The 15,050-nt window shown below is 37.0% G+C and overlaps 1 protein-coding gene across 1 annotated transcript; it reads right to left on the bottom strand.

Annotated features, from left to right (window-relative positions):
• Nucleotides 1-6,324: 6,324 nt before the first annotated feature.
• PRL (prolactin) lies at nucleotides 6,325-10,792 on the bottom strand. The gene is made up of 4 exons (XM_061346228.1): nucleotides 10,619-10,792; nucleotides 10,100-10,207; nucleotides 8,454-8,633; nucleotides 6,325-6,516 (listed from the first exon to the last, which is right to left on the bottom strand). The coding sequence occupies exons 1-4, from the start codon at nucleotides 10,766-10,768 to the stop codon at nucleotides 6,325-6,327; spliced, it is 630 nt and encodes a 209-aa protein (XP_061202212.1). The 5' UTR covers nucleotides 10,769-10,792.
• Nucleotides 10,793-15,050: the final 4,258 nt, after the last annotated feature.

Here is a 15,050-nt window from a genome sequence, read left to right as displayed (position 1 = left end):
TTGTGAAGCTGTGGATGGCCCATGATGACAAGCATTCAAGGTCAGGTTAGACAAGGTTTTGAGCAACCTGAATGATTTGCCTAGAGAATCATGTCCCAGCCCATTCCTGGTGGTTTGGACTAGATGATTTTTAAAGGTCCATTCCAGCCTAAACAATTCTATGGTTCAGTGCATGCTTTGGGGGAGAGCATGTGGTTTCTTCACCATCCGCACAAAATGTGTTTTGCATGTTCAAGACAGCAGCACTATCATTCTACAGCTTTGCTCTGCTGTTTTGTCCCCAGTAAGATTTATGCCATGACACTAGATATATAATATTACCTTTAACTTAGGCCAAGACAGAATTCATAATTCCTTTGATAAAGAGGCTATATCAGGTATGCCATGCTTTGATATTGAGGTGATGTGTAAGATATGAATAATTAAACAGGTACCTTCTTCCTCTTGGAACAATAGCCTTTTTTTCCTTTTTTTTTGTGAATTATGACATAGACAAGGGGGCTTGTCTGGAGACAGAAAACATGTTTTTTCAGAACAGTGCTATTATCCAGCACTGTATTAAAAGCTTCAAGATTTGTTTTTGTGTGAATCTCTTCATGTCTTGTATTCACCTAAGCCTTACTTTAACTTAGATGGAATCTCTAGTGAAAATAAAAATAAATGGGTATCCTAAATTTCTTGCAAACCATTCCTGATGCTTTTGCTTTATATTTTTCATGGTACCATCCATCAAAAGCTAATCTCTCAATAAACTCAGGCTGTGCATTGCACTTTCTTCCTTCACGTGGCCCTTGAGAGAGCATGAGAGAGTTTTTTAATGCAATGAAGTATTTTCTAGTACAAGATGATAAAGAATAGAATCTTTTTTATTTTCTCACTTTGATGCAACAGGGAAACAGAACAGTTTTCTTGTAAATATCACAAAAGCCCTTTTAAAAAATTGCTGAGCTGCTTATTGCATTAGCTTTGACATGAGGACCCATGGTCTCTGTTGTGTGGGTCTTATGAAGATACCATACAAATCAAATTAATTAAGTAGGTTTTCTTATATTAAGTTGTAGTACATGTGCTGTAGGTCCAGAATGTTGGAACATCCAAAAGGTTCTGAGGCTTTAGTTAGTCTTGGAAAATCATGAAAAGGCTTAGAAAAAGGTTGAGCAATATGAACTATTTTTGTCCATGAAATCAGGCTGGAAATCTCTCAAGAATGGCTCCTGGGAAGATTATTGTTATTTCAATAATCTGCCTAAAGAAAGGGCCTATTGTCATGGATGATTATTGACCTAATCATGCAAACCATGCACAATGCTTTCTAACATGAAGTCAGTAAAGGTAAGCACAGCAATATCTATATATTTTTCAGGAATTATTTCTAATTAGTGATAGAGGGAAATGACAGAGGGAGAGGCTATGTTATATACCACACTTTGCATACTTCCAGTCTCTACTTGTTTGAATTCTAAGCAAACAGAGCTGGGAAGAAACCCCTTTTTTGTTTATTGTTAGTGTACAGTAACAGTGCCTTGGTTGATAAATGTGGTTCTAGTTTTTCTGATAATAGTATAAAAGCTGTAGCATTCTTCACTAACTTTTGACTTATTTGACACTGAAAGCTGGAGAGAGGTAGTCAGCTTGATTGGTGAAAGAACTCCATCAGTAAAAGGGAATATTTTTATAATTAGTTATTTAGTGCACAAATTAGCATATTTGATGACTCAAACTGTCACTCGTGAATTAATAAGTGATCTGAAGTCTTCAGCATAATGAACCATTTATTAAAAAGGGAAAAGTGTTCCTTTTTTATTAGTGTGGTGATGTTTGACAGGAAAAATGTTTTTGAGGGACTACTACTCTTACATATTGTCAGTAAATACCATTCCTTTTTTATACTTGGCAAAGCACTTTCTGATAGCAGACTGGATAAAATGTAAATAACTGTTTGTTGTAAAGGTGTTCTTTAACAAAATTTCACTGGCGTCTATGTGATAATTTTTTAAAGGGTAAAATTTAGGCATTTCCGGTTAAGGGCTTTGACTGAGACATGTCCTTAAGACTTTTAGTGGGACCAGTGTCAGTAGTAAATACCTATATATTAGTACTTCTTGAGCCAGAGAGTGAGTGTTTCTGTGTCCCTGAAAGCCTTTCTATCACCTCCTTTCTCTCAGCTTTTTTACACTCGCAATGTGTACAGGGGAAGAAAAGTAAGATATGGTTGGATTTGATGATCTCAAAAGTCTTTTCCAACCTAGGTGATTCTATGATTCTATGATAACTGGCCAATAAAATGTTACCACTCAAAGAATTTCAGAACTCCTTCATAATGAAAGGAAGAAAAAGTGATTATATCATGCAGTTCTCTTTTGGACACATGAATTAGAAGGCGGTATGCCATGACAACTCATTCTTCCCACAATAAGCAGGATGTTAGTGTGAGATTCTAGTGCTTCTTGGATAATTAAAAGAGAATAGACATGATGGCATGAAAGAGAATCAGTGACAAAGTAAGCAGTGGGGTTTTCCTTCAATGCACAATACAATTATTGATTAAAACATAGGCTTTGTGTTTTCCTTTAAAATGGAATTGTATTTTCTTTCTGTTCCATAGAATCTGTACATGGGACCTTAAAAAAAAAAAAAAAATTAAAAAATCAAAAAAAATAGAAGGACTCTCTGAACCCTTCTTTTCACCAAAGATAAGGACAGTATGTGTTGCTTTCACCTGTGTGGAAAAAAGGTACGCTTCAGAGGACATTAGACACTACTACTCATCTGTTTTAATTTCCTTCTCATAGTTGAATGCATGAAAAGAAATGAGAAATCACTTTGACAAAATCTGCATTTTTAAAAAGTTCAATTATGGGAGAAGATATCTAAATAAATATTTAAAATCCCAATGATAGTAGATGTTCATGAAATGTTATCTGATAGTCATTGATATTTTTTTTGGAAAAAAATACTGGAAAACAGTGGCTGACATACTTACTGTTTTCCAAGGGTGATGCTTCTTTGAATGTAGCTTCGTTCCTGAAAATGGATACGAGCATAAGGATCTTAAAAAAGATATGTTCTAAAAGTAGTTTAAAACTTCTTTTTTACACATAGCATAAACCTATGGATATTTGGTCTTAAATTTCAATTGAATAGAACATTGAGTCTCAGCTTCAGTCTTCAAGATTTACCAAAGTAATTTCCAGGTGTGCGTTGGTCTCTTCTCCCAAGTAAGAAGTGACAGAACAAGAGGTAACAGCCTCAAGCTGTGCCACGGGAGGTTTAGATTGGATATTAGAAATTTTTTTCACAGAAAGGGTGATCAGGTATTGGAACAGGCTGCCCAGGGAAGTGGTAGATTCACCGTCTCTGGAAGTGTTCAAAAACCATGTAGATGAGGCCCTCAGTCATATGGTTTAGTGGTGATCTTGGCAGCTCTGGGGTAAAGGCTGTACTTGAGGTCCAACCTTAAAGGTCTTTTCCAACCTAGTTGGTTCTGTGTTTCTATGATTTTAAGTTTAGTGCCATCTATGTAAGCTTGAATATTATTTTCAAAGGGAACAGCCTGTATTTCAGTCATGTGGTGGACCTTTCCTTTCCATTCCTGAAAGTAAGTAATCTTAAATGAACAGAAGTAAATAAACCAGCAGAGACTTAGGTAAGGCAAACTTTTGTACTGAATAAATAATTTGAAAGCCAGGCATTTCAAATGCTAGAAACCTGAAGTAGCCTGAAGTTAGTACATTTGGAAGAAAACTCTTACTGATATCAGTTTCTTTCATTTTGAAAGAACATGCTTGTTCTAAATTCAGTTCTGTATAAGAGATTAGTTGTGTAACTATTTTTATTGGATGCGAGACAATACTTTTTATGTCTTATGAGCATGCACTAATTAACAAAATATTAGTGAGATAAGAATTTATTTTTCCTATGAGGAACTGAAAAAAAGGAGAATTGCCAATTTGCCTATATTGTGGCTTGAACATTCAGAGTCTGAAGGCATTGTCTGTGCCAGGGAACTTGACAATGAAGGTGTAGCTTTGAATGTGCTCGTGGGGTTTGACGTCTTTCTGTCTCTGTGACAGCTGTGATGACTCAGAATATTAACCAGATCACTTTTAAATACCCCTTTAACTAAACAGCTGCAAACCAGATAGCTTTTCAGTTGTTTAGAATCTTTTAAAGCCATTCTTTTTTATCTTTTTTATGAAATTAAAACCTCATAATTGTACTAAACCAGGCTATAATAAAGCCAGTGCATGCAAGTTTTAAACAATTGTTTTAGCACTGTAATTTTTAAGCACATAATGAAAGTCATTGTTTCAGATCTAGTCATGTAAATGTAAAATTGTGAATGTCTGCCCTATTAATCAAGTTGCTTTTGAATTCTAAAGAGATTCTGAGGTAGGAGTTTACTCAGTGAGACATAGTCATTTTTTTAGCTCAATACTGAGTAGTCCCATTATTCGTGTTTTCTTTTGAATAAGAACTCACACTGTAATTCTAAGCACTTGTGATAATTACAAAGGATTTTTTTCTTTTAGTTTTTAAAATGCCTTTTTTTTTATTCCCATTGGCATGATAACAGAAAATAGAATATTATGATCATATTAAATTCTAGTTTGAGCACTTGAGTTTTGTCTGGCAAATTTTGTCTATTTTCTTCCTTGACTGTGATGTTACACAGCTGTGTATTGCTAAGTTGCTGTTGCATATGCCTGAAGATTTGTACATTTCAGGCCTTATGAAAGATGTCAGTTATGACTGCCCAACAAGAAATTTGTTTGCTGTACAGGTAATTTTATATATATTAAAAATGAGCTTAGTATATACTTATCCAGATAAAGCCTGAGGCAGTCAATAATTGAAAACAAAGAGATTTAAAGGCCATTATATATATATATATACACACATAATTAGAAATGCAAGTATCATTACATCCTTCTAGAGATGGCTAAAATTAGACCTTTGAGTTACCTAATCCCTTACATAAATACCCATCATGGTTGTGCTTATTTTGTTGTGGTAATGAGCAGTTTAAGCCCTCAAACCCATCTTCTCTGGTGTTTCACTCTTCCTATAAACTGGCTTAATTCTGGAGCAATGCAGCAGGCTTGTTTAGTGGGAAGTGAGACCCATTAGGAGGTAATTTGAATTTAAGCTCCTCTTTGCTGAAGCTGTGTGATGAAGCCAAGGTTGAGTTTGTTTATAGCTTACAAAGACAGAATATAGATATGGGCAATGACTCCAGCTGTTTTTTAGCTTATTTGCTATGTGATTGCAAGCCAGATTATTTATTTTTTTTTTAATTTTTCAATTGTTTTGATTTTTCCTATTTTCCAGTGTTTGGCTGTAATGTTTTGAAATGGGTGCCCTAAAAACTTTGTGTGACTAAACCCAAAGACACTGTGAATTAAGACAGCAGACACCTTAGCTCAGCTAGTACCTTTTTGTAGCTTGAAAGTTTTCTGAGCAACTGCAACCACCACACTTCTGAGGAATGGGATGGGTAGGTGGATATGACATAAAGGCACAGCAGTTCCTTTTGTGACTTACTTAAATCCTTTGCCCTCAGATAGTCACCTCAAACATAATGAACTTTCTTTTGGAAATGCTTCCTTTCCAAATAGTCAGAAGAGATGAAGATATACCTGATCTCTGTTCTTTGAATTCCAGATGTGTCTTCTCTCTCCATGGACCGCATGAGGAATCAATGCCTATGTTAGCCAGGATAGATTTCTTACATGTCTCTCACCTACTGAGATGTTTTTTGTATGAAGTAAAAGCATCAAAGTAGACTGGATTTCAGACCGTACTTATAGTGTAGGGTAGTTTCATGCAATAGGTGACTAATCTGCTTATTTGTGTTCTTCCGGGTTTTTTTTCCCTGATTTTTGGAGAGGGAGTAAAGAGCAATGGGAGTAAGACGTCCTTTCATCAATAACTGGGGACTGAGATCCAAAAAGAGAAGATACCACTAAAGGTATAAACCATATCAAATACTTTTCATTCACTGATACCACCCAGTGTTATGCACTTTTGGATTTAATAACATTTTTATTTTTATCTACATTATCTGATTACCACTGAAATTCTACTAGGTGAGGAGTTTAGACACAAAAGTGTATTCTTGTCATACAAGTATTTATAGCATTTTAAACACCAAGATAAATGATCCTAATTGTTGCAGCCAGAATTCACATTAACATGCCTGAAAAGTACTGACGATCCTGATACGGTGAAGTGTGACTTTTCATAAAGTTTGCACTGAAAAGTGGCAAAGCAACAAGAACATCATGATGAATGATTTCGGTAAGTGATCAGGCCCATGAGCAATTAACAATTGCTATCATGGATTAGGCGGCACTTCAGAACTTTGAGATAGTTGTCGATTTTGTGGGAATCTCGGCGGAGGCAATGCAACAGGTTGTAAAAGGCAAAGAGTCTGGAGTCCTCATCATCGAGTTGCAGAGAAGGAAGGCCTTCCCATGGAGAGTAAATTTCATTTCCAATCTCACCAGAATGAACCTAAAGACATGAAAAGATACTGTAATAAATGATAGTGAATCTGGCTAGATGTAGAACAGAGCATCTAAAATACTGACCTTAGTGAATGCTAGTTGCTAGTGTATGGCTTGGAAGGTGTTTCCTGTTATGGTTCCCACTATTCTGTAAAATGTTTTCTATCTTTATGAAGATTTTGAATGAATTTGTCAGATTTTCCAGTTTATTTCCCTAAAATATGTAAAAAGCTTAACTGTATGAACAGTGTTTTAAGAGAAGTAGTGTGTTAACCAATGTCCAGAGGAATCTGCAAAGAAATCAAACCTCTCTTCATGCATGGACTCGTCAGTGACATCTCTTTTTGGTTCCTTACACCTTGAAATCTTTGTTAACACTTGTTCCTAAACCTCTTTCTGTGTATCTCCAGATTTATCTCGACCCATGTCTTAGGTGATTTCTCTGTGATACAGGTAGCTGCAGGAGCACGTTACCAGACAAATGTCTCAACAGTACATCTCCAGATGTACTGTACTTCAGATTCTACGAAAAAGCTAAGTGATACAGTGACATCCAATATTAGAGAGCTATGTGTAGGACCTCATGTAGTAAGTCAGTATCTGGGGTAAAGATTGGTTTAGGTCTCCTTGAAAGAAGCAATAGTTGATTTTTTTCATATCAGAAAAATCTGCCTTTCATATTTCATAGCTGGAAGGATGTCTGTGGCTATCGGTGCTTGTGTATCTTCCTTATTCCCCACCAGCTGTACTTTGTAAAAGCACATAAGAGAATATCTGTGGAGCCTCTATCACTCTGTTTAAGCAACAGGCAAAAAAAAAAAAAAAAAAAAAAAAGGAGACCTACTATCACTCCAAAATGTGGTTTGACACTAATGAATTTGCCAGCCTTGTCTTCAATCTCCTTCTGTAAATAACGTGAATGAGAAGGTGATGACAGTGTAACTGTATTAGCACCTGACTTCAACTGTTATCTTGGATCCTTGCCTGCACCCTTTTTACTCGTGGATATGGGGCAGAGATGTATTTGATTACACTGATAAATGCATTTGTGGCCTGGATGGGCTAAGATTTCTGAGTAAAGAGACACCTAAGTGAAAGAAAGAGACCATGAGTGATGGAAAGTGATGGATACAGTGATGGTAGCACTCTTAATGCTGTTCAAATGTTCAGAGCCTAAGTAAAAGCCAGTAAAATCAGAACCCCTTGTTAACATCTAGCTCACTGACAGAATGATATATTCAGGGACTAACAGAGGCCCCTTTAAAAAATAAACATGCTAGAGCTGATTTTATTCAGTAAAGCTTTCAATCAATTACTGATAACAAGGGGTATTCGAGTATGGGTTTTGTCAGAAAACAGCCTTGCTTTCTAACCTTACAAGTGTGGGGGGAACCAAGTCATAGCCAGAGTTCAGAGGAGCCAATATGGTGGGAAAAGAGAAATGAGATACCACAGTTAACTTTGTTGTATGCCACAACTTTGCAATAGCCCAGACTTCCAGAAAAGTTTTAACCTCAGCATCTGCTTCTGGAAACTCTATGCAATACTTGTATGTATACAGGTGTGTATAAACATGCTAAAACATAAAAGGTACATATGAAAAAAACACACGCATCCTTAAAAGAATCAGGATTACAAATTCTAAATAGTCAAAGATTGAATGGCAATTACCAGTGTTAATGGTTACACCTTCTCTTGAAGCAGGACTAAGAATACACTGCTAAGCCAGTCAGATCACATTGTCTCTTTAGAAATTACTAGATAGCAGCAGAAAAGAAAGCTGAAAGAAGAAAGCTGAAAAGTTCTCAAATTCAGCTGTGCTGGCTCACATTTTTTCCTAAACATTGTCTGTTTCCTATCCAATTCCAGGTAGGGAGGGCCTATCACTACATGAGTCTTCCTTACAGCAACAGAGTGGAAGGATGTTAAGGACCTAACACTTACCCTCCCTACTATTTTCTCCATTCCTTCTAGAAGCCGCTTGTTTTGCTCTTCAATCTCTACAGCCTTCCAGAGGATAGTATCTGGAGCTTCTTTGATTCTTTGTACTTCAGAGGCCAGATGGATCAGGGGATCATTCCAGGAGCGCAGCACTCCCAGTATTAAATTCAGCAGGTCTTCATGCTGCTTACCCACGTTAAGAAAAAAACAGTTAAAATAGGAAGGCTAAATGCTGGCAACATAGGAGGCACTTAGAACCATTGTCCGCAGACATAGTGATTTCTGCAATTTATTCCAGGACCTACAGCTGATTGTGCCCTATAGTCCTGTCTTAGATACTTCCATGCAATTGCATTTTTGAAGTTTATCATTGCTGTCATCCTGTTTTAAAACATTAACACAAGTAGCTGCAATACTATGATGGAAAATATCATTAAACATCCTCTACATTAAAAACTAGCAAACACAAATCTGAAAAAAAAAAAAAAAACAAACCCAAAACAGAGCTTCTTGTCTGATGTTGATGAGCACTTTAAAATCCAATAATTATTTTTGTTTGTTTGCTCTTAAGTCTAGTACTAAGTGGATGGATGGTTAACGTTATGGTAGACCACTAAATAGCTTTTATTGCCTCTACGTAACTCATCTGTCCTCCCCTTTGAACAATGGTGCTCCCAGCAATATCTTTCTTGCTTTTAAATTTGTCCTTTTTTCTGGGCAATAAACATTCATAATGCTTATGATCACTGTAGTATTCAAACTTTTCTTTGCTAGATCTACTGGACCTGAACACTACCAGATCTCTTACATACCCAGGGCTCTGAATTCTATTGCTCCAAATAGAATTTCAGAATGACATACTGAGAGGATGGTGATACTGGAGATTGCAGGGATATCATCACCATGAACTTGGTAAAGATTTCTCACTGGTACATACCCATTCATACACTTGTGTTTATTTTTTTCTCTAGAGTATTTTCCATTTGTACCTGTGAGCACAGGCTGAGCAAGACTATCTTCATCTTAAGTTTATAATTATTAATTTGACATATATAGCATGTTTCTCTTTACAAGTATTGTAGTATTTCACACTAAAGTCTTTGTATTTGGATGATGATATGATCACTTTTTCTTACTGGTAATATCAAAGATATCTTTTTAGCATTTGCTTAGTAATATCAGTGTTTTCAGTTATTGGAAAACTGTTTACCTCTGACTACATACAGTATTCACTATACAGCAAATGTATTTTTATGTTTGTTAATATAATAATTGTCTATAAAGTGTTTTATGATAATGTTAAAGGATTGTAGTGTTCTCAGTACGGTATAAGCACGGTAACAGGCATTGCTCCATTGCTTCGTATTGTAATTGGAAATGAGATGCAATGACTGATTGTAATATGCAGGAAACAGAAGGGAAGATGAAAGTTACCAGTACTTACATATTCTATATAGTTTGTAACTCAGTATCAGCAAATGTTAAATAAATTTTTCTTGGCTTTTTGGTGCTTTCTTCTTCCTGGCTTTTTGCTCCAGTTGAGCTGATTTCCCTCTCTTTCTGTATGCTGCCTCTATTCCTTAGCCCTCCCGCTTCTCTCACTGCCCCTGATCTATCTCATGCTGAATGACATTAGAAATGGGACTTACATGAATCTGCTGAGCCTGCTCCTTATCTTCAGGGGTGGTTAAGGAGGAAGTGTGGCAGCCATTAACAGCTTTTGTAATAAAACCTCTGCCCTGAGCATAGCGTTCATCCTGCAGATCAGCAAGCACAGGCGTTATTGAAACAGATAAGTAAAAAAAGTTTAATTTCAAACATTGTATTAACTAATTGTTGTTCCATTGTTCTTATCTCTGCTTTTATGCTGTAAAGGTCCAAAGTTTCTGGTGAGTCTTTAGTGTGAAACTGGTACCCAGCAAACACTACCTTGTCTCACAGATAAAGAATGATGGGAAAATGGTATCTTTTAATAGGACTGCTGGAATTCTTAGCAATGGTTAGCATTATACACAGATTTGGTCACCACTGGGATTATCACTGTCTGTGCAGCAGTCATGTTTGTTTACTAATTGAATTATTTTATGTGCTAACATATGTTTGTGCTTAAAAATTATTGAATCTATTTATGCTATTTTCTTGCTCTCAGGAAAAGGCAGAGTACTTACAAATTCATTGAACATTTCTGAAGAGAGGAAATGTATGTAGTGTGAGAGTTTAACTGCTCGGTCAAAAAGTTCCTCGAGGGAAACTTGGCAATTGACAGATCCATTGGGGCAGATTGGTAAGGAAGTCACTCCTTCTTTTGTCAGGAGCATGTTGGACACCAGAAGGGCTGCCAGCAATAAACCTGTTCACATTTAAAACAAACAAAAATGGAATCATACTGATTTGTATGTGCACTTAGAAGTAGCTGTCAGAGCCAGAAGCAGGGTGATTTTGGCTGTGCTGTCATGTAGCTCAGAGTAGCCCCTGTACTGGCTGCTGAAAATTAATGGAGGAGGAAAGCACTGTAATTCTGTTATCCTTTCCCCCCATTGTTATCCTGACTGTACAGCAGAGCTTTGAGGAGACAGGATAACTCGTGTTGCAGTGTACATGTATTCCAAAATCTCTTACTATTATGCCTGACTTTATTACATAGCGATAAATGGGAGAAGCAACAAATCAAAGTTCTTCACAGTGTAAACATAGATACATAATTATATTTGCACACATATATAAGTTTGGAAAATGGATTGGTTTGGTTGTTTTGTTTGCTTGTTTTCTCCTTTTTGTTCCCGCCCCCCCTTCTCCCACATGTCCTTTCCTTCATTGCAGACATTTGGAGCTTAAATTAGTTTTGTGGGAGGGTGGTTAGGTCACTCTCTTAAGGTTTTGGTTGTCCTGGGAGCTCCTTCAGAAGATTTCTAGCAGCTGTGCTGCTTTGCTGGTTAGAGTTTAACCCTAAACTGCTTACTGCTAAGGAACCAGGGAGAACTTTTGACTTTTCTCCTGAGCTTCTGAAACTGATATAGAGGAGGTTTTATTATCTAAACCACAAAACCCCCTCTGTTTAAAATTTTTAACCTTAACTTAAGAAACAAGTCTTTTATTCAGTGAAATAAAATATGCAGAAAAACAATGGAAAAATGAAAAGCACATTGGTAAATGAATGAACTTATTTAAAGAACACTGTTCTGTACTCTGACAGTTTTAGTTCTGGAAATTGGTCTGCCACCTATATGCATCCCCTAGACTTGTCTTAAATGCTAAATGAAATGCTCCACAAATCAGGTAGCAGAGCTGTCACCAATGTTATCCTCTGATAGGTTTCTTTCTAGCTTTAAATTCAAGAAAAGTGCATTTACACAATATTGAAGTAACTCTTCCTCCTCTCCCATGAACAGGATACATGCTGCCTCATGCTGCAGTTAGGAAAGTTCGTTGGGGAACAATTTTGTGAATGAGAAAGCCTGAGACTTGTTGGCCCAGGAAGTTAAAAGTAGTTGGAAAAACTTTCACTTCAAAATTACTATATCACTTCTAGACTTTTGGATAATGACTTCTAGTCATTACCTTCTGAATGGTGTAGCAAAGCAATCTGAATCCAGTCTTTCATGTGGAAGTGTCACATTTCTCAAGCCAATTATCTTTGTCCAACGCAAATGTAATTTTAGGATAAACAAATTAAGCCAAAAACAGATCAAGCTGCTTTCTAATTCCAAGGTTTGGACACTAAATATTTGAGATGGAGACATGTTAGTGTTACAGGGGGGTTGGAATTAGATGGTCTTTAAGGTCCTTTCCAACCCTAACTATTCTATGATTGATTCTATGATTCTATGATGTTTCACTGGAAGACCTCAGTTTCTAGAGCTGTTACATTTCAGTTACTTCCTAATTCAATCTAAATTTAAGAAATAAAAAAGTTATCACCAAGTGAATTACAGAAGTCTTACCTTTCAGTGAAGCCTCCTTATTGCTCATGGTAGAGATCCTGTATGATGACTTGCTCTACCAGAAAGAAGTCTCAATACTTGCTCTTATTCTCTGCACATGCCAGTTTTATATACACCATCCAGGGTCCATTTTGCATACATTCAGCAGGTCATGGAGTTTGCCTCGATAATTACAAACATCAAATTGCCTTTCTTCCACATTCATATTCAGTATTTTTGGGTTTTTTTTTTATTTTTAACTGAGAGAGTATTTCATTAACAAGTTCAGCTGTGGGATTCTAATGATTAGATGAAGAGAGTGCCAAATTTTTGTCCTGAATGAGGTGCAAATGCCATTGATCCTAGAAAGCTGCAGTTGTACCTAAGACAGGTATTCCCAATGTTTCTAGCCTGCTGTTCCCTTCTCCATAACTGTCTTCTCATGCTTACTTGTTTCTTCAGGCACCCAAGCAGGCTTATAGTAAAATTCTGGCTATCTGGGAGGAAAACAATATTTTACAATGTCCACAGTGTTGTACTGTTATTCACAGTATATTATTTATAATATTATAAACAGCATAAATATATTATAAACTGCATAAGTTATACTGAAATTTATCCAGAAAAATGGAACAAAGGCTCCTGAGAAGACAGGTCTCTCTCTGTAAAATTATAGATATGACATTCTGAGTGTATCTCTCCATACAGTTGAGAAAAACATTATACAGCTCAAGTCATGATATAACTGATTCTCAGTTTAAGAAATATTTAGAGAAATGGGGCAGCATTTATATTAAAAAACAGTGATGTGCAACAATTAAAGAGGAAAAACTTTTTTTACTGTTGAATCACAAATGTGTCATGATTAAACCTCCCCCAACCTCTATAAAACAATAAGATTGTTTCCTATGTTTGAAAACTCTGCGTAAAAGATAGGTATTCCCACCATATGCAGGTATTCCACCATATGCTGACGTAATCGGTGGGATTTGTTTCCAGATCTGATGGGTCTGTGGTAATCTACAAACTAGTCTCAGCAGGTTGGCCCTGTTTTCTTGTTGTGTAAGGCTCATCTGTATGAATATGGATAATCTCTCACTTGTTTCTCAGGTCCATTTACCCCTGAAAAGACTTTCCAAATTAGATTATTAAAATGAATAAGGTATACGGTGTTAATGAATTTTCTTGCCTTTAGACAACTAGTTCCATACTTGTGGAACAGGTAAGTATGTAAAGCTGAATCCTTCATTATTTCATAACTATGGATACAATTCCTGAAGCACAATGATAAACATAGAAGGATGGTAGAATATTAGAGGCTAAACCATGGAAGGTATCCCTTGGGAAGGAATAAAAGGAGATGATTCAGCAATAAACCAGAAGTGGTAGCAAGTGGTCTACATCTGTTAAGTTCTAGGATGATTTCTAGAACAGTTTTTTCTGCTTAGAGGTTAGATCTTGTTTGGATATTGAAGTCCTGCTGCGTAAATGAAGTAGTTGATGCATGCAGCAGGGAAAAGTGGCAATCTGATGAAGGCAGTAAAATTATAAGAGGGCCACAATCAAAATTCTAGAACAGGAAATAAAAAAGTCCATCTGTCTTCTAAACCACATTCACATGCCTCATGATCTTGATTTAACACAGCTTCACTCGAAAATCTTCTTCGATAAGATTACAGGTTAGCTTGAAAAATCCTGGTATCTTATAACATTAGAATAGTTCTGTGAATAAGAGGAATGAATGCTTCTTAACCCACTATTTAATCCTTCATTTACTAGTCTGCTTTTCTTGGCATTTTAAGATGTTAGTAACAATGCCAAAATAAGCCACACAGTATTAGGGACTAGATAATGAAGGAAGATGTTCATATATTCCTTTGGCAGTGGAGTGCAAGCCGCAGTTTGCTTTTACTAGGAGGGGCGTCCAGTTCACTTGGAACTGACTGCCCCAGGGGTGAAAACACAGCCCTACCATCTGCCATGGACTGGTCCAGACTGCACTGGAACAAGTTCTTTTATCTAACTCCAGAACACCTGCAATACATCAATGACATTATTGTGTGGGGTGATACAGCAGAAGTAGTTTTTGAGAAAGGGAGGAAAATAATCCAAATCCTTCTAAAAACATGTCCAAGTCCCTCTGGATGGCATTCCTTCCCTCCAGCGTATCAACCGAACCGCGCAGGTTGCTGTCTTTGGTAAACTTGCTGAGGGCACACTCTGTCTGCTCATGTCAGTGACAATAATGTTGAACAGGATCCATCCCAATACAGATCCCTGAGGGAAACCACTCGTTACTGGTCTCCAGCCGGACATTGAGCCATTGACCACAACTCTCTGTGTGCGGCCATCCAGCCAGTTCTTTATCCACCGAGTGGTCCATCCATCAAATTGATGTCTTTCCAATTTAGAGACAAAGATGTTGTGTGGGACAGTGTCGAATGCTTTACACAAGTCCAGGTAGATGACATCAACTGCTCTACTACTGTCCATCAGTTCTGTAGCCCCATCATAGAAGGCCACCAAATCGGTCAGGCAGGTCACCCTTAGTGAAGCCATGCTGGCTATCACCAAACACCTTGTTGTTTTTCATGTGCCTTAGCATGCCTTCCAGGAGAATCTGCTCCAAGATTTTGACAGGCACAGAGGTGAGACTGACTGGTCTGTAATTCCCCAGGTC

Source organism: Neopsephotus bourkii, unplaced genomic scaffold, assembly GCF_033783945.1.
Source record: "Neopsephotus bourkii isolate Nb327-2 ecotype Australia unplaced genomic scaffold, CSIRO-AGI_Nbou_v1 NB_272, whole genome shotgun sequence".
Lineage (NCBI taxonomy): Eukaryota > Metazoa > Chordata > Aves > Psittaciformes > Psittacidae > Neopsephotus > Neopsephotus bourkii.
This window is presented reverse-complemented; position numbering and strand designations above follow the sequence as displayed.

Coding starts and splice junctions, on each gene's coding strand:
- PRL (XM_061346228.1), bottom strand. CDS start 10,768: ATGCTCCTGACAAAAGAAGGAGTGACTTCCTTACCAATCTGCCCCAAT. Junction 8,634..10,099: donor AGCAGGCTCAGCAGATTCAT/GTAAGTCCCATT, acceptor GTGGGTAAGCAG/CATGAAGACCTGCTGAATTT. Junction 6,517..8,453: donor TGGAGAAAATAGTAGGGAGG/GTAAGTGTTAGG, acceptor TCATGTCTTTAG/GTTCATTCTGGTGAGATTGG.